The sequence below is a fragment of the Plectropomus leopardus genome, chromosome 21 (assembly GCF_008729295.1).
Source record: "Plectropomus leopardus isolate mb chromosome 21, YSFRI_Pleo_2.0, whole genome shotgun sequence".
NCBI lineage: Eukaryota > Metazoa > Chordata > Actinopteri > Perciformes > Serranidae > Plectropomus > Plectropomus leopardus.
In genome coordinates this window covers 1,239,574-1,259,365 of record NC_056483.1, presented here as the reverse complement: position 1 = coordinate 1,259,365, position 19,792 = coordinate 1,239,574, and the positions used below count along the sequence as shown (strand labels likewise).

General features: G+C 39.3%; 4 protein-coding genes across 4 annotated transcripts in view; 2 read left to right on the top strand and 2 right to left on the bottom strand.

Annotated features, from left to right (window-relative positions):
* The window catches only part of LOC121960963 (E3 ubiquitin-protein ligase RNF31-like), a 16,557-nt gene extending 15,603 nt beyond the window's left edge, over positions 1–954 (top strand). The window contains 1 exon segment of the mRNA XM_042510868.1: positions 790–954. Coding sequence (XP_042366802.1) covers positions 790–954 — 165 coding nt within the window.
* A 157-nt stretch (positions 955–1,111) lies between these two features.
* Positions 1,112–7,836, bottom strand: emc9 (ER membrane protein complex subunit 9). Its single transcript, XM_042510493.1, has 6 exons — positions 7,677–7,836; positions 7,246–7,448; positions 6,194–6,270; positions 5,968–6,037; positions 5,251–5,345; positions 1,112–4,040 (listed from the first exon to the last, which is right to left on the bottom strand). The coding sequence occupies exons 2-6, from the start codon at positions 7,438–7,440 to the stop codon at positions 3,860–3,862; spliced, it is 618 nt and encodes a 205-aa protein (XP_042366427.1). The 5' UTR covers positions 7,441–7,448; positions 7,677–7,836; the 3' UTR covers positions 1,112–3,859.
* Positions 7,837–8,385: 549 nt separating this feature from the next.
* Positions 8,386–10,705, bottom strand: LOC121960903 (calcium-binding protein P-like). Its single transcript, XM_042510792.1, is given in 8 exon segments — positions 8,386–8,473; positions 8,577–8,645; positions 8,732–8,895; positions 9,636–9,743; positions 9,745–10,185; positions 10,257–10,405; positions 10,476–10,522; positions 10,596–10,705. Coding segments are annotated over 8 exon segments (1,038 nt in total). The 5' UTR covers positions 10,613–10,705; the 3' UTR covers positions 8,386–8,430.
* A 1,349-nt stretch (positions 10,706–12,054) lies between these two features.
* On the top strand, positions 12,055–18,189 carry LOC121960901 (neutral cholesterol ester hydrolase 1-like). The gene is made up of 5 exons (XM_042510791.1): positions 12,055–12,376; positions 14,314–14,536; positions 14,798–14,867; positions 15,526–15,697; positions 16,745–18,189. The coding sequence occupies exons 1-5, from the start codon at positions 12,242–12,244 to the stop codon at positions 17,363–17,365; spliced, it is 1,221 nt and encodes a 406-aa protein (XP_042366725.1). The 5' UTR covers positions 12,055–12,241; the 3' UTR covers positions 17,366–18,189.
* Positions 18,190–19,792: the final 1,603 nt, after the last annotated feature.

Here is a 19,792-nt window from a genome sequence, read left to right as displayed (position 1 = left end):
ACTTATTTTAAACTATTATTAATTCATTATTACTTAAGGGAATTATTTTTACTGAAAACAATTATTATATATTTAATGGAATTTTTTTTAATTAATCAAAGCTTACCCAAAACTGTTATGAATTATTACATGAAACTATTGTTAATTGAAAAATATTTTTACTTACAAAAAACTAAAATTAAAATATTCCTCACTCAAAGCTATTAACTGATCATTACTTAACTTTTTTAATAATCATAACTTAAAAATATTGTTAGCATTTCCTTAAAAGAATTATTTACTAACAACTATTGATAATTATGTAAAAGTATTGTGAATTTATTTTTACTTCAAAATATTATGTATTAATTGGTATTTAATTTAATTCTTAATAAATCATTACTTTTTAAAAAGAATTAAAAATGCTTTATTTAAACTAGTATCAATTAATTACGCACTTAAAACCATAATTAATCAATTTCTCACTTAAAATTATTTGCATTGAAAGCAAAACATTTGCAGACTGAATATGAATCGAGTGGAAGCATAAACATCCATGTTTTTTTCAATTTGCTTACAATAATATGAAGTCTTTAAACTTTGTGAATGATCCCAAAATTATTTAATTTCATGTAAAAAAGCTCATTTTTATTAAAACCAAAAGGAACCAAAAGTGGGATTAAAGTCAGACAAAAACTAAAATAAATAATCATAATAATAAATAACAACAACAACAACAACAACAACAACAATAATGATAATAATAATAATAATAATACCTGCTGTTGTCCTGTTTGCTGTCCTCGGCAGATCACCTTCTCGTGGGCGGAACAGGAAGTCCAGAACGCTCAGTCCTTCCGTCAGTCCATCAACTTCCTCCAAACTCTGGCCAGCGAGTCTCCGAAGGGAGAGATAACTCTGAACCTGGTCACCGTGCCGACAGCGGACACTGAAGTCGCCTTGGTGACCATCTGAGCACTTTGTTTGATGTTTAAGCGGGAATTCACTCCGAAACAGGAGACAACCCATTCTTTCAAAATAAGAGCATACAGGGCTGAGCGATATCTCCACACATTATTGCCTCAAATGCATCATTAAAAATGGGCCCAATTAAATAATAAAGTGATTAAACATTTACAGAGATCACATTAAAAGCCTCTACTTTGTGAGGCAATTCTGCTTTCTTTTTCTGTATCGCTCAGCCATGACAGAAAGTACGAAAGATGACAGAAAGCACTTTTTTGGCTGCATAAAATGCATTTTTTTCCCCTGAGATTGAAAATTTTTTGGATGGACTTTCAGCTCTTCACATCCTTCGTAGAGATAAGTTGGTGAACTGGAAACACTACATGTAAGCCAACACTGTGAAGTCGCCTGCAGAGCTGCAGCAACTAGACAGAATTCATTAACAACTTTTTCTGAAAATAATAATAATAATAATTTCAACATTATCGTCTCATACTTCTCAAATGTGACAATCTGCATTTTGTATTGTCATATATGACTATAAATCTAATATCTTGACATTTTAGACAGTTAGTGGACAAAAAATGTCATCCCATCTTCAATTAATATTCTGTTTTTTCTTACTATTTTTCAGCATTTCTTAAACTCAACGATTTATTCTAAATAATAATCATTAGTAGCAGCTCTGATCGGCTTTATCCTTAAAAATATGATGTTAACTGCACGTGTTACCCCTTAGCATCTGATGGCAACTGTATTTTTACTACATATATATTAATATTACAGTAATCTCAAAAGGGAAACACAATAATAAAAGTAGTTAAAGCTAGTAGTGAAAAAAATATGTAACTTGAAATATTTTATTTAAATGTTATAACTGTTAGTCAGACTCTAAAGTTTGTTCTTTTTCATGTCGATGTTCAGTACAAACACTGAAATATTTACAAAAAACTATAAACGAGGACTTTTAAAGGAAAAATCAAACGTTAACCCTTTTAGACTGTTAGAAATCATTGGTTCGGGAACGTTCAGTGCACTTTTATTTTGTGTTATCAATGTTATCAAATTTACACGTTTTTCCAGTTTATCTCAAACTTGAGATAAATTGCAATTTTGGATTACTTTCTCGAGAGTTAGGACAAATTCATTAGTCATTTTAAAAATGTTGGACTGTCGTGTAAAACTACGAGGAACATTTCAGGACAAAAGTGTTGCAGTAAATTCAGTCTGCTGAAGCTCACGATGTTTTTGGTTTTTTGTGATCAGTGACGTTCAGAAACGTTCAAACGACTCGTTCTTTGTTTTAAAGGTGCTAGCTGTCTGTGTGATTATGTCTGCACTGTTTCTGTTTTCTGATGCAGTTTACATTTTTAAGCAAAAAGGTTATCTGATTTAGGAGACTTTTCCTCTCCTAAAATTACAATTTTTGTAGCCGCAGATGCACCAGCAATTTATGCAATTTTCTAAAGGCTCCAAATTCAAGAGTTGTGATTTTAACCCCCTATACAGCATTAATGAGCATTTAAAAGCTACTTATAACACTATAATGCAGCTGTATGCAGATATGAAGGACATTTTAAGTGTTAATTAATGTAAAATATTTATCAGAAAGTATACGTTTTATAATATTACCTATATCAGAGTTTTTGCTAACAGACAAATTCAATGACTTTCAAGGAGGAAATTGTTTTTCAATCTCATTATTCAGGAGCAGGAAAAATAACTGATGATGATGATGTTTCGGTGCAGGAAGCTCATGCCGCTCGTATGGTTTTAGAAAATAATTTCAAGCACGGCAATTCTGAGCTTTCCAGTGAAACATTTTCTAATATTTTTCTATAAAATTTTCATTATTCTGTTGTACTTTTAAGCACTTTAAGTTCTGAATGCCAAATTGAAGCACTTCAAGCACCTCAAATGAACCCTGATAAATTGTCTTTTTCTACACTTTGTCATTATTCGTTATTACATCAGCCACAGATTTTTGGGTCCCCACAGAAGGAGATAAAATTGTTTCTAATACTTTTCATAAAACAATTAATTATTCTGTTCTCACAATTTTATTTAAGTAATTCTAGTTAAAAACGTCTAATTTTTAAGTTTTTTTACGTTCAAGTTACGAGTGAAAAATGTAAGTACTTAAAGACCCTCAGGAGTTTAAATTGTTGAGAAAAATACATGAATAAACACTTAAAAATGCCCTTATATCTGCTCACAGCCACATTATAGTGCTATAAACCATTTAAATGTTTCTATGCTGCATAAAAATGCTCGGTAAAGTTTAGTGTTAACCGATTATTTTGTGCATTGAAGCTTTTCTGGTATCTAGCATGACGCTGAAAAGAGGAAAAAAACTGCAGTAGTGTTTTCATCACTTAGTTCAGATCATGCATTTAGTTAGCACATTAAAAAAATTGACCAATTTAAAGACAACATATGTTTAACAATACATATACCACCACCTTTATTGTATTTGTCAATTTTGAGCTTCAACAAATCAGCTTTTACTGAAGGACTTTTGCGCAGTAAGATGTTTCTGCTATTTCGTCCACTTATAATGCTTATAATGTACAGAAGAATAAAAAAAAGCAACAAAAAAGGCAAAACAGGACCAAAAGTACCACAGGTGCAATATAATAATGTTAAAAAAAAGGTTTTTAAGGTGAATTTTTCCTTTAAATCAGCAGCGTGTTGGGCTGGACCACAAGGCACACTCTGAGGGGGGGTGGACCACTGTGGAGATCTGAAGCTGTAAATATTGTTATTTATGCATGTTATTGTGTCCAGTTGAATAAATGGGTTAGAAATAAACTAAACTCTCTGTGTGTTCGTGTCGGGGTAAAAAAGTCACGTGACGTCGGGTGAAGACATAAATAAATCTGAGCTCTGGTACAAACTGGTGCTACTTCTCCGACTAGATGTTCCCGTTGGCCGGCGAGGCGAGTTCGGCTATCTTGGTGTTCAGTTTCTGATTGGTCCAGTCCTTTGTGATGTCGTCCAAGTGGCTGTCAAAATCCACCAATAGCGCTTGATCTCCCGACTCCAGCATCTGACTGGCTATCGCCCGAGTCTCCTCCCACTGTCGCAGCATTATCCTGAACACAGCAAAAATAAAAAATAAAAAGGACTGAAGGTCAGCGTTAATGTGGGGCTCCAATCTGTGATCGGATCAGCAAAAAAGGAATTAAAACTGTTCCTAATGTGAATTTAGTTTTTAACAGAAAATATTTCAATTACTGGACCGTTTTGGAAAAAGAGCTAAAATATATTTTCATCTATCTGGTGACATCTGTGGAAAAAATGCATGGCCGTGATTATTAGAAGGTAGATTTATAAGTCATTTTTTAAATAGAGTTTAAAAAACAAAATGTAATTTTCTTGATCCTGCTATATTTATGGAGTTGAAGGATGAGTTGATTAAAATCAGCAGCTATTATTAAGACTCCATCCAGCTGTTTGGTTGCTGCTGGTGGCATCATTCAATTCCTGCAGTGCATTTTTTGAATTTGCATCAGTCTTGTGTCCTTATGGCTCCCAACAAGGTCCGTCCATCCAGTGCTACAGCTTGATCCGGGATGTGAGGGGTTAAGCGCGTCTCTGTGAAGATGTGTGCAGAGCAGTCTCGTTGCTGAATGAGCCTCATTAGCCAAAGGAAGACTTGGCAGAGGAACAGCTCTCAGTCCGAGTCGGGTCAGCCTCGCCTTGATGCCGGCTCTCCTCCCTCTCTTTTTCTGGTGCTTTAGGTTTCGTTTCTCCCCTCTGGTCTGACTGGCCGCTCGGCGTATCTCATTTGCCGATGTTAATAAGTGCTTCTCTATTGTAGAAAAGTCGTGCTTCAGCAGCAGGGGCCGTGGAGGTGAAAAAAAAAAAAAAAAAATAGAAAAAAAAAAAAGTAGCAAGGATTTGAGGAGCTACAGGCTGCTGCATCTAAATGGGCTGCCGTCGTCCCAACAAGATCATGAAGTCATGGACACGCTTTAATAAGGCGTGGGAACGAGAAGTTCCAGATGCGGTGGGACGGTTGTCAGTTTCGGGGTCCTGCTCCTCATTATGTAATGAATAACAGTAATTATACTTGCTCATGTACTCAAAATGGAGCTCTGATCACATAAGAGACATTTAAAAAATATATACGAGTGACATCAAGAGAAAAAATATATTGTTAAGGGCGGTGCAAAAAGGGGGAAGTTATGTCAAATATGTTTTTTAAGCACTGGGGTTTGCCTTTTTTAAAAAAAACAAACATTTTCACAGACAGACACTGTAAAAAAAAAAACATTTACAAAAATGTCAGCTGTCACTTACGTGTGTTTGTCTTTGAGTGTCCATCTTGAGTCTTTACGCTCGTACATCACGATGGGAGGAACCCGGTAGTCTGGAGACATTTTACTGCCGTCGAGCTGTGAAACAAAACATCGACACACATATTCAATAAAACCATTTCACTGATCAATTATTATATGTGGGGGTTAGTAATGCATGTGTCTTTTTTCTTTTTATTTTTACCATTTTTTGTTTGTACATCTTTTTGGATAATATCTATACTCTGACTTGTAGTTATACTTTTTTTTTGTTTTTAAATGTTACTGTTATTATTACTTCTTTTGTTACCTCTATTTTATTTTGCACAAATGTCTGCAATTTTGGAAAATCTGTTAAGAAATCTGTCAATATATAGATACATCCCCGTCTGATGAAAAGATTGATCAAAATTTTAAAAAATTAAAAAAAAGAAAAAGAAAAAGAAAAAATAAATTAGAACATCAGAAAATTACAAGCCTGTAAATTGAAATATTTTCATTTCTCATGAAAAATAAAAAAATAAAAAAACGGCAAAATTTCAAAAAAGATCTATTCAAGCTGCTTACCAACAAAAAACATAGTTTCGAGTGACATTTAACAGAGAAATGCAAGAATATATTACACTTACTAAACTGACTGATCAGCTCTACTGTAGCGTATTCTTATCTCTACTAACCACCAGGGGAAGATTTCTTCAATAAATTCTTTAATTATTCTTACCATTAACAAAACTGCATTGTCAAACTGCTCCGAAATCTTATCAGCTATCTTCAGTGCACACGGTGTCGGGCTGCCAAGTTCAAAATAAGAACAGAACAGATCAAAGTTTTAAGAGAATTACATTTAAATAAAACACTAAATTTACCCAAAGAATGTAACATTTAAGGACACATCTCATAAAAGGTTTACTTGAAATCAGAGGTGATTTGAAGAGCAGAAAACTCACCTGCTATCTGATACGCAGGCGTTAGCTTGATAATATCCCACTATCCTCTGCTGCGTCTGCGAGCACCACACGTCCACCTGAAACACGACATTTACCTCAAAAGCAAAACTGCTTCCAGCAGGAGCACAGATTTAGTGACGGATCACTCTGCTTATTCACGGAGAGTTTCCTCTGTTTGTAAGTCATGGTAAAGGTTAAATTTCCCTAAATATTTATGGTACATAAAATACATAAAACATTCCAGTCCAGCAAATCAGTGATAACTGGGAAATAACTGGCTTTTCTTTGTGATTATGATTACATTTTTTTTAACAAAGAGGTTGAGATTTTACAATATGTCATCAAAAAAAATTGACTCGTAAAATAATACTTGCCATTTTGTAGCATTTTTAAAATCTTTTTTTTTGTCCCACATGGGGAAATTTGCATTGTTCAAGCAGCCAGGTGTGTCAAAGATTAGCAAGTATAAAATAAATAGTAAAAAAAAACTGGTGCTAAATAGTCACAAAACAAGGTGCCCAACAGAAAAAAAGTAAATAAATAAATAAATACATTGAAATAAAAAAACAAGTTGGCAAATAGTTAAGTATAAAAAAAGTGCCCAAAGGAAATAAATAAATAAATAAATAAAAAGGTGCCAAATAATAACAGAACAATATGCCACATAGTAAATAAATAAAGGTGCTAAAGAGTAACAAAACAAGGTGCGAAATAGTAAAAAAATAAATAAATAAATTTAAAAATAAAGGAGCCAAAGAGTAACAAAACAATATGCCAAATAGTAAAAAAAAATAATTTAAAAAATAAAGATTCTAAAGAGTAAAAAAAAAAAAAAGGTGGCAAATGGTAAAATAAAAAGACTCCAATACACCAAATGCACGTGGAAGATAATTTTATTTTAATGCAAATAAAGGCAGTAATATATTACTGAATTCAGTGACTTTCGAGACTTTAAGGTCCCGCGGGAATCCTGGAAAGGTTTTAACAAATGTGAAAGTGTGTTTCAGACAGCGCTGAGGCTTTGCACCGGTACCTGTCTGCAGGTGTCCTACCTGTGTGAGCGCCAGCTGAGTGATGGGAGCCAGGGGCAGGTGGGAGTGCAGCAGGGGGACGCAGTCTGTGACACACACAGCACCGCCTGCAGAGCTGGACGACAGCAGCAGCCCGTTGATGCTGCAGCGCGGAAAGAGACAGGCGTGCAGGTACATCTTCACATAAGCCCGACAGGACAGCTCCACCTCGCCCATGATGCTCACTGCAAGGACACAGCGTCAAAACCTGTCCTCAAAACACCCCAACACGAGCCAAATACACCAACGCATCACGTGTGGACAACAATGACTCTCACAAACAAACAAACAAACCCAGCAATCATTGATATTTTACCCGAAAATCAGAAATAATCACCCGAGATGTTGTTTGCAGCTGGATGTAGCTCAAACAAATTAGCGCTAGCATGCTAGCAACCCAATCAGAGTCTTACCTTAAAATATACACGATATATTTTAACAGCAGCCAACGCGAATCAACCGCGTGCTTTCCGATTTACAAGTATATCGCTTTATTTCGGGTTTTACCCGTTTTTAATGTTTTAACGGAGCCGTAGTGTCCCCCCGCTTCTCTTCGCAGCTAAATCAAAAGAGCGTCTGAACGGCCACTTCCGGTCCCGCATAAAAACCTTTCAAATGCGATCATCTGATTGGTCGAAGCTTCTGGGATTTCGTTCTGATTGGAGCATTGAGGTGTCAATCTTTCCAGTCGTTGTGCGGTTCTACAGCAGTGCGCCCCTAGCGGAGCGGGTGTACAGTGTAATGTTAAATATTTAGGGGTAAAAAGGGAATTTTGGGACTGTTCGTTATTTATGAAGGGGGGGCTGGGGGTGTTGCAAAAAGAGGTAGGCATGTCAAATATTTTAAGCCCTGTGGAGAGACTTTTTTGGATTAGGGGAGGGGCATACAATTGTAATCCTTTGAAACAGATTGACTCTTAAATGAAATTACTAAAATAAAAATCTGAAGATTATCACAAACAAATTAAAATAAATGTAACTAGTTTGGAGTAATTTCCTTGTTTATTTTGGGACATAAGTTGCTTGCTGCCCTCTTGTTTGAAAGGGTGAAGGTTTAAACAAGATTCATCGTGTTTTTGGACCTTAATGCTGAACTTGCAGACCTTTAGCACACAGAGACCACTGGAGATGTACAAGGTTGTTTTATTTTACAAGTCAATACAATGGCTCAGTTGAAAGCAGTCTTTGAGGGACTCCTGGTGTTGCTGTACCTGAAACAAAAACATTGAATTAGGGAAGAATTAAAAAAAAAAAAAAAAAAAAAAAAAAAAAGGCTTTTAAAGCTTAAATTCTGAACAGGGTTTAAGCACGTACCCTGCCCATGGCTGGTCTGGATTTGACTCATGTTGATTGACACGTTCAGACTGATACCCAAGGCTGAACCTGGAAGAAAAACAAGATGGACAGATTACACATTGATGCTGCCAATGTTAGTAATGACAATACAGCATAGCATTATAAAGTCTTACCTGTTTGAATCCGTTTGAGGAGCAACTCCTCGAGAAGTTGGATGCTTTTTGTAGCCATGCTGCTGGGGCCGAGGCTGCTGGGGCGGGTAGCTGGGCACCTTGGGCTGCTGGGGCCGAGGCTGCTTGGGCATGTAGCGCAGCTGCTGGGGCGGGTAGCTGGGCACCTTGGGCTGCTGGGGCGGGTAGCTGGGCACCTTGGGCTGCTGGGGCGGGTAGCTGGGCACCTTGGGCTGCTGGGGCGGGTAGCTGGGCACCTTGGGCTGCTGGGGCGGGTAGCTGGGCACCTTGGGCTGCTGGGGCGGGTAGCTGGGCACCTTGGGCTGCTGGGGCGGGTAGCTGGGCACCTTGGGCTGCTGGGGCCGAGGCCGCTGGGGCGGGTAGCTGGGCACCTTGGGCTGCTGGGGCCGAGGCCGCTGGGGCGGGTAGCTGGCACCTTGGGCTGCTGGGGCTGCTGGGGCCAGAGGGCCGCTGGGGCGGGTAGCTGGGCACCTTGGGCTGCTGGGGCTGCTGGGGCCGAGGCCGCTGGGGCGGGTAGCTGGGCACCTTGGGCTGCTGGGGCTGCTGGGGCCGAGGCCGCTGGGGCGGGTAGCTGGGCACCTTGGGCTGCTGGGGCTGCTGGGGCCGAGGCCGCTGGGGCGGGTAGCTGGGCACCTTGGGCTGCTGGGGCTGCTGGGGCCGAGGCCGCTGGGGCGGGTAGCTGGGCACCTTGGGCTGCTGGGGCTGCTGGGGCCGAGGCCGCTGGGGCGGGTAGCTGGGCACCTTGGGCTGCTGGGGCTGCTGGGGCCGAGGCCGCTGGGGCGGGTAGCTGGGCACCTTGGGCTGGGCTGCTGGGGCTGCTGGGGCGAGGCCGCTGGGGCGGGTAGCTGGGCACGCTGGGCTGCTGCTGGGGCGGGTAGCTGGGCACCTTGGGCTGCTGGGGCTGCTGGGGCCGAGGCCGCTGGGGCGGGTAGCTGGGCACGCTGGGCTGCTGCTGGGGCGGGTAGCTAGGCACGCTGGGCTGCTGCTGGGGCGGGGTAGCTAGGCACGCTGGGCTGCTGCTGGGGCGGGTAGCTAGGCACGCTGGGCTGCTGCTGGGGCGGGTAGCTAGGCACGCTGGGCTGCTGCTGGGGCGGGTAGCTAGGCACGCTGGGCTGCTGCTGGGGCGGGTAGCTAGGCACGCTGGGCTGCTGCTGGGGCGGGTAGCTAGGCACGCTGGGCTGCTGCTGGGGCGGGTAGCTAGGCACGCTGGGCTGCTGCTGGGGCGGGTAGCTAGGCACGCTGGGCTGCTGCTGGGGCGGGTAGCTAGGCACGCTGGGCTGCTGCTGGGGCGGGTAGCTAGGCACGCTGGGCTGCTGCTGGGGCGGGTAGCTAGGCACGCTGGGCTGCTGCTGGGGCGGGTAGCTAGGCACGCTGGGCTGCTGCGGTGGCTGGGCAACCGGGGGCTGCTGGGGTTGATATCCAGACTCTACCTGCGGCTGTTGAGGATTACTGGATTAGTACTGGATTTCTGGCCCAGATTGATAGTTGGTATGTTGGAGCTACTTGCCTTAACTGCATTTGAGGTCAAACCATCACCAAACGGCCCCGTGCTCCATGAAGATCCATATTCGGTGCCAAAGCCAGCTGAATTTGGCTCATAGCTTTCAACAGGGAACTCGTTGTCTCCATACTTTCCAGCAGATCCAAAACTCAAAGCTGTAGTAAGACAACATTTTAGTCCATGCTTTCAGCCATTTCAGTAGTTTCATTACGTGAATAAACTCACCATCGGCTTGATGTCTTCCAACAACTAGCAAGGACAAAAGCAGCCAGCTAGACAAAACAACCCAGTGTTACTACAACATTTGATAACGAGTCAAACAAAATTAGAATAATTTAAACTTACCTTATGAGAATCCCCATGGCTCCAACCACAGTTGTCGGCCAGCGAAGCAGCAAACTCAGTCACGTCTGTCAGCTACAAACCGAACAACTGAACCAGTCTGAGAACGAGAAGTGACTGAAGAAACGCCGCGGCTCTTTTTAAGCTCACCAGCGCACCTGATAGATGAAGTGGACACAGGTGTGAGCATTTGCAGGCAGGTGTGGCTCATAATCTGACAGGAGAGACCCGTTGCATCATGGGAAGGCTGGTTCAGAGACTTTAAACATTTCATTTCATGAGCATGATTGAAAAGGTTTGTTGTGGGTCTTTTAGGTGTCCTGGAAGAGGACAAATATACAGTTTCCAGAATAAACTAACACCATCCAACTTGATCAAAACTAAAATAATTCTCTCTGCTTAACAAGATTACTGTCTTATTTTATTAAATAGGCCTAAATTTGAAATTGAATTCAAATGGATTATAATTTCATGGTTACATCTGGTGGAAAAATAATCAAACATAAATATTAATGAATCATGAAATTAAAGTGTCTCACCAGGTTGACATTTATTTTATTGACAGTTTACATTGAAAACAAAATAAGGAGCAAACTACACATTTCAATTACATTCAAATTAATAAAATAACTATTATTAGTAGTAGCATTAGCTGTATACAGAACTGCACCTGGAATGAAAAATTAACAGTATAAATATAACAATAAATAATAATTATTTTTTAAATAATAATAATTATTATCATTATTGCATTCTTTAAATTAAACTGTACTTGCTGATTCTTAGACCAGTTTCACTAAATGTGTCAGCTTAATATATCAACAGATTTGGGGATTTTTAATTATTGAGATTAGTTGAATTATTGAGATTTTTTTTTTATGTGTGAAGAAAAAATCTCCTGCGTCTAAAGCTGTTGATTTTTTAATTTTTTTTTTTTTTTTTACATATAATGTGAAATGTATTATTGCAATCAGTGTGTTACAGGTTAGTCTGTATAATTATCTGTTATTTCAACAATACTGAATATTCCATAACTATAATATCCAGAAGAGGGCAGAATAACCTCAGATTATCAGACTTCATTAACAGTAAATTAATGTGCTCCGCCTGTCCAGATTAGTGTTTCTTTTTGTATTAATTAAAAATTAAAATTTGATTCAGACTTTAGCTTCATAGCTCCATTCGGTGGATGGTTGATAATTAAAACGGAGGAAGACTTAACATAATGATGATAATTTATGAAAATTTAATCATAATTCAATTAAAATTATTATAATAATTATAATAATATAATTTAATATAATAATTATAATTTAATCAGTTAATCGTTATTTTTCTAAAACGTAAGTTTTTTTCCCAATACACATATTTTTATACTTGGGTTTTTAGCGCTACAGCTGAGAAGAACTACATTTCCCACCGGCAACCACGTTACGCAATGCTTACACCGCTTCCTGTAAGAGCATTTCAAAGTAAGAGTTTTTGTGTATATTGTTAAACATCGCCGCCTTCAGATCGATTGGAAATCTAAACCGCGGCTTTTACTTTGAAATCGGGGTCATTCCTCCGTGTTTCGTCGCTCCCTGGCGGACCGGGGGAGCGTATTCCTGTATGAACGGTCGGCTCCGGGCAGGTACCAGTCCGCCGCGATGAGGCTCCGTTTGGCCGGAGCCGTGCTGCTGTCGGCGGCCGCATACTACGTCTACCTGCCGTTACCGAGCGGCGTGAGCGAGCCGTGGAAGCTGATGCTGCTGGACGCGCTGTTCCGGAGCTTCATGCAGGCGGTGAGAGCTGCAGGATGCAGCGACAGGAGAGCCGAGCGGGACAGGTTGATGTCAGGAGAGAGTTAGATAAGAAGAGAAAATAGATTATTATGAAATGACAGCAGGAGGAAATTAAAGCACAATATGTGGTTATACAGTAGGAGGAGGGAAAATAAGTGTAACGCAGAAACAATAATTACTGGTGACATGTGATATAATAACAGATACATAAATATTTGTAGAATATCATGCTATAGAGAAGAGAAATATAGAATATAACAGGGTTTATAATAGATATGGCACTTTTGAATAACAGATTACAGCAAAAACTAAGTACTTCTAAATGCAGAGCAGATTAGAATAAGTAAAATAAAAATAGATTCCACGACCGATTAGACTAGAACAGAAATAGAATAAAACTGAATAGTATTAAATGTGCCAAATCATAGAATAGACTTGAGTTGAATACTATATTGAGTTGAACAGTATACTCGCTGGCATACTGTACTGTGGTAAAGCGGAGTACAAAAGAGTCAAAAACAAATAGAGCAAAACTCGATATTCCACAATAGAACAGACCAGAATAGAAAAAAATAGAATACTATATATTGTACATGACATATCGAAGTAGATTAGAATAGATTTGAGTACAATACTACATTTTGTCCTGGAAATGAAAGATTACAGTATAACAATAATTATAAATAATTGTATAACCTTTACATTTTATGATTATTATTATCATTAGTAGTAGTATTACCAGCATTAAAACAATACAAAATATATTAACACTACTTCTACTACTACTACTAATTATTAGTATATATCTCAGTAATTCTTATAATTAATAAATAGTAAAAATATATTTAATAATAATTAGCACTGCATTACAGAATACAGCTTAATAACTACTATATATAAAATTGTATTGCTATTAATATTATCCTTATTAGTATTATTATTACCACTAAAATATTTCAAATAATAATAATAATTTTATTATTATATTATTGTTGAAATTATTGCTACTATGGGAATTATAATTAAACTATATTCTGCTATTCCCAGTTCATTTGTACAATATTTGTGAGGTAATTTTTTTATTTTTGAGATTAGTTGAATGATTTAGGTTTTTTTTTTATGGGCAAAGAATTTCTCTTACTTTTAAGGATTTTAAGGAAGTTTCTTATTATATGATGTGAAATGGATGACGGTCGTGACCTTTGACCCTGCTGAACACTGTGACTCCTGTTGTTGTAACTTAAGCTGCTGTTGCAACGTTCACATCACACGCCCGAATCTGATAATCTTTTGCGTCACTGCAGTGAAACAAGTTTGAAGTTGGAACAGGTTTAATGCACAGGACAGGTTTACCCGCCCTGCTCAGGCTCTCTGCAGAGCTGCTCGCTACATTTCTTTGTTCTTTTTTAAATCAACACAACGGCAGGGAAAGACAATATATATCTGAAATCAAAGTAGTTAATCTTTTTTAAAAATTAAAAAATGAATAAATAAATGCATTTTGCAAGAAAAAAACATTGCAAGAAAGAGTCCAAAGTGAAGTGATGTGGTTCCTTTATCGGAAATTTGTGAATATTTAAGCTTTTTTTCTTGTTAGTTTGTAAGTTTTTTCTCTTAACTTTACCACCGTAATCCCGAAAAATAGCCATTTTTTTTTCTCGTAAATTTACTACTTTAATCTCAGAGATTTCTTCTTGGAAGAACCCCCCTTGGTTCCATATTTTTATTTTTTAAATTTTTATTATTATTATTTTACCTACAATTGCCCAAATATGCCGTTGTATTAATTTGGTCTGTCGGTCCAGTGAGCTGTAGTTGCAGGAAAAATATTGTTTACAGCAAACTGAGAAATATCTTCATACACCAGAATTTAAATGAGATGTTTGGGGACATAAAATCTTGAGTAAAGTAAATTTAAACCGGTGTTTGTTTTGCAGAGTGACGTGGCTCACGCGCTGGGTGTGTGTCATCGGGTCCACCTGCTGAACCAGGTGGTGTCGTGGGTGGAGGAGATCGAGGCTCGCTCCTGCCCCGCCGTGCACGTGACCGACTCCTCGCTGGGCGGCGTCCCCGCCAGAGTCTTCCAGCCGAAGGCGGGGAGGCAGCTGAAAAGGGGAGTCATATACTTTCACGGTGGAGGATGGGCTCTGGGCAGCGGACGTGAGTTTTGATTTAAAGCTCTTTTTTTTAAGTTGTAGAAAAGAAGGATTGTTGACTTTAACTGCATTTATTTGATTTGATTCTCACCGGCAGATGGTATAAAAATTTTAGGAAAATTGTAGGAATTATTCTCGTAAAAATCTGATAAAAAAATGCCTCAAAGCAGAAAACAAAAAAATCATCATCCAGTAAGATATTCAATACTTAAATTAATTGTTTAAATGAAATCAGCGTCACTCACCGAGTCCACCTGCTTCACAGGGATGAGATCATACGACCTTCTTTGTCGGGAAATGGCGAAGGACCTGGACGCTGTCGTCATGTCTGTCGAGTAAGTCACATTTAAGCAAAATTATTGTTGGAATGAATCTATTAGCTGTCAATATTTTTCTGATTTATAACCAAATAACTCCAAAATAGACAAAGACTCACTGTTGTCTGCTGTTTTTACAAGTTACAATTTAACGGTGTTTTTTTATTAATACTGAATCCTAATAAAACGGCCAATATTGACATTTACCAGTTGTTAAAGTATTTAATTGTAAATGTGATTTGCATGTTTTTTTTCTCAATTTTACCCCTTTTATCTAAGAAAATGGCCAAATTTTTCTCATAAATTTACAACTGAAATCTCAGAAGATTACCCATCTCCCCTGGTGCCGTGTATTTATTTTATTTTTTACCCACAATGACCCTAAAACGCCACAGTATTAAATTAGTCTGTCAGTCAAGCTTTTTTTATAACAGCTAACTGAAAGGGATCCTCTTTGCCCAGAATTTAAATTAGCTGCTTAAGGACATAAAGTACACATAAAACTAAATTTAAACAAACGAGTTTCTGAGTAAAAACTGAACATTTTAGCCGTCTCATCAGCGGTCGTGTGTCATCGAAACAGACTGAAGCAGCAGCTCTGCTCTGTTCATAGTCAGGTTTCAGAGTCTTATGTAACATAATAATGTTGTCTCCCTGTGATATCCTGTTGCTATAGTTACCGTCTTGCTCCAGAGGCGGTGTTCCCGGATCAGTACCACGATGCGTTGGCGGCGTCGCGGGCTTTCCTGTCGGCGCAGGTTTTGGAGCGCTACGGCATCGATCCAGAGAGAGTGTGTGTGTCCGGGGACAGCGCCGGGGGAAACCTGGCTGCTGCTGTGGCACAGGAGGTAGAGACAGAAACACACACACACACACACACACACACACACACACACACACACACACACACACACACACACACACACACACACACACCTGCTTTATTTCACCTTCCTTTAAAATACTAAAGCATAAAATAAAATAAAATAAAATATGGAGTTGAGGCAGGGGGGTAATATTCTCTGACATATAAGCGGTGCATTTATGAGAAAAAAACCCTCATATATTCACAAAAGAAACCCAACTCAAATTTATGAGACAAAGGATCTGAATATTCTCTGAAAAGAAAAAAAAATAGCTTGATTTTGTTTGGTTTTATTAAGTGAAAGTATGGGTTTTTTTTACTTTTATTTTTTATGGAATTAATGAATTTAGGTACATCAGTGCAAGTGATTTCCCTGTGGGACACTGAAGTATGCCTTACCTTACTAATATATATATATATATATATATATATATATATTATATTTCAATCAATAAATGTCAAAATGTAGTAAAAAAAAAAAAAACCAAATATGTGCTCAAAATTAGAAAAAATATACATGTATCATTTCTTTTTTTAAACCATAAATTTAAATATATAATATAATATTATAATTAGATTATATATATATAATATATATTTTATTTGTAATTGTATGTAGTATAAAATATATGATACATATTTTTAAAACAAATCTCTGGGTCATTTGATGTCACTTTTTTAAACATTTCTTGCAATCTTATGGACATTTTTTGCCAACTTGAGTATTGCCCCTTTCCCTGTATTTTTGAAAAAAATCAAACTAATTTTTAAAAGGCTAGATATATTTTCATCTATGTGTTTATTAAGTTTCAATATTACAGCTGTCCTATAAAACTGGATAAATGTCATTTACATCCCTCTGGTTCTCACCCTCAAAACATCATCACAACAGTTTAAAAGATGCAGTAATAAATGGCTCTAAAGATGTAGAATATAACAAATATTGACCAAAAATCATCAGCTTTTTCAGTGCAAACCTATTCAGGTTGATTTTGGACTCTTACCAGCGCCATTGTGACTGCGTCCACAGCTGAGCTCAGACGACTCTCTGACGGCGAAGTTCAAGCTCCAGGCGCTCATCTACCCCGTGCTGCAGGCGCTCGACTTCTACACCCCGTCCTACCAGCAGAACCGGGCCGTGCCCATCCTCTACAGGCCCATCATGGCTCGTTTCTGGCTGCAGTACCTGGGCGCCGACACCTCCCTGGAGCCGCTCCTGCTCGCCAACAACCACAGCTCCCTGGACCAGCCGGCCATCAGCGCCAGCACGCGCTCCAAGCTGGACTGGACCGCTCTGCTGCCGGCCGAGCGCAGGAAGGACTTCACGCCGGTTGTGAAGGAGACGGGATCGCCGGGGGTGATGGGGGAGGTGCCTGAGCTGGTGGACGTGAGGGCGGCACCGCTGCTGGCGGACCAGGGGGTTCTGGGTAGGACGCCCAAAGCGTACGTGATGACCTGTGAGTTTGACGTGCTGAGGGATGACGGGTTGATGTACGTCAGGCGGCTGCAGGACGCCGGCGTCACGGTGACCAGCGATCACTACGAGGACGGCTTTCACGGCTGCATGGTGTTCGCCTTCCTGCCGATGATGTCGAGCGTCGGACAGAGGAGCATGAACAACTACATCCACTGGCTGGACCAGAATCTGTAGACAAACCGCTCCAGATCCTCGGGGACCAGGAGGAGGCGTGTGGCCCCAAAGACGTCCCTGAGCAGAAAGTCTGGTACTTCAGCTCCTTTTTGGACCTGCAGAAAGGAGACGAATGTGATCCATTTTTAATCTACTGTGTCTGTCAGCAGCAAAACACTAAACAAGACGACATATCAGCTGCTTTTTCTGCACAGCATGAAAACAACAATTTAAACCTAAAGCTGATCACAACTTGCTTTTTACCAGCGTGTTTGTGCAGACAAGCGACTGCAAAAAGGACACAAAATTATATTCACGAGGGGGCTTATCAAGGCCGAATCATCCCAAGGCGACGCCTGAATATCCTCCTTGAGAACTTCATCCACATTCAAAGACGTCTTTAAAAGCAGCTCAGTGTAGCTGAACATCACCGGGACCACAGAGCCTCTTCACTGAACCCGAAACCAAAACGTTCCCGATCAAATGTAACCAAAGAAAGTGACGCTTATGTCAAAGGCCATAAGTTCAACCCAATGTTTTGGAGCATGGCAGTTTACTAAAGGCTCATTATTTTCAAGAAAACCAAAATCGATGCATGTAAAAGATTTAGTGTGTCTTTGACTGCAGAATAAAACATTATTAAAATACAAGAGAAACGTGAAAAAACATACAAGTATTACTCAAATGTAAACCTCCAGGAATGCTGATGCTAAAAGTGTCAGTGATTAAAATACAGTGAAAAAATCATTCTTATTTGCTCAATTTAGATTTCCTAAAATCCTACAAATGTCCCTAAAGCCTAGAAACATCCTAAAGTCCTAGAAAAGTGTTGTAAAATACTAAAAACGCCCTTAACTCCTAGAAATGTCCTAAAATCCTAGAAATGTCCTAACATCAGAGAAATATCCTAACATCCTAGCAATGTCCTAAAATCTCAGATCTCTGGCCTCCTGTTATTTTGTAAAAGCGGCTCCCAACCAAAGCTAACTATCCCTGCTTTAAGGGATAATTCTCAGTTCATTCGCTTCTTGTCTCATTTTTGTTGTGGATAACATCATTGTAAATAAAATATAATTAAAAAATCAGTAAAAACTATTGTACTCTTGAAAAAAAAAGAGCTACAGTATCTTTGTGTAAAAACTGAAAATAAAGAGCCTTGAATATCCTGCCTGAGGAGCTCCTTATCTGATTAGTTTTAGCGGTCAAAGTCACACAGAAGTTTATCTTTATACTTTTATGATGCACTGAGGCACCGAAACAATCTGCTCACACACACTAAACAGGCCGCTCAAGGTCACTGTGTGTGTGTGTGTGTGTGTGTGTGTGTGTGTGTGTGTGTGTGTGTGTGTGGTAAAAGTATGCCAGAGTTCACAGCTGTGTCTCCTCACTGGATTGTGCAATATTGTATGTTTGAAAGTCACTCTCTGATGACCACTGTACTGCAGAGCCAATGCAACCATGATGATGATGATGATGATGATGATGATGATGATGATAACGATAGCTGTGAAATACATGCAAGAATTACTGTACTGCAACGAGAGACGAGCTCCCAAATGGACTATCATGTTTCCCCCCCGCCCACCGCTGCTGGCCCAAAACTAATATAACGACCCGACGACAGCGAGCGTCAGACGGACGCGGTTTTGGCTTTCGGCCCCAAAATGGCAGCGAGCCAAGAGTGTAGCAGAAACACTGAGCCGAGTGTGGTCATTACTTCACATTATCCAGGAAGAAAAAAATGTTGTAACACTGGCTATCAGGAGATTTTCTTCTTCTCTTAAAGGGAAATTATTTCAGACAGTTTATTCCCAACATGGATTTCTGCAAACAATTACCCTTTATACATACGTGCAGTGGTGGAATGTAACTAAGTACATTTACTCAAGTACTGAACTTGAACTTTTTACTGCACTGCATTTGTCTTACAGCTTTAGTTGTTCATTTCCAGATGTTTTGATGTTAAATGTTGGTGATAAACTAAAGAATGAAGTGTTCCTTCATGTGTGAGAAAATTCACCGACTTCTTAAGCTAAATAAACTTTCAAAAAATCATCTTGGATCACAAGAAACTCACAATATATTTTACTGAATACTTAAAATACTTTTAATTTATGAGTAGACTTCAGTATTTGTTTAATCTGGACCCAATTTTCTTATGTTGTTGTGTCAAAGCAACTAATAGGAACAAGCATTTCTGAAAGTGGGTCAGTGTTGAGAGAGTGCAGCAGCTGGCAGTCGAAAAACAGGCTGTAGTGTAACCACTCTGTGCATGTTAGGATCACCAGTTTACACGTCTGTTTTTGCCATTGACAGGTTTAGATGATTATTCTTAGTGTGTGGCAACATTAGGTGGAGTAAGAGTAAGACCCTTTGTGTTTAATGAGAAACAGTCCCAAAATCACCATCACCCAAACCCGCCAGACTCGATTTAAATAAACAATAATT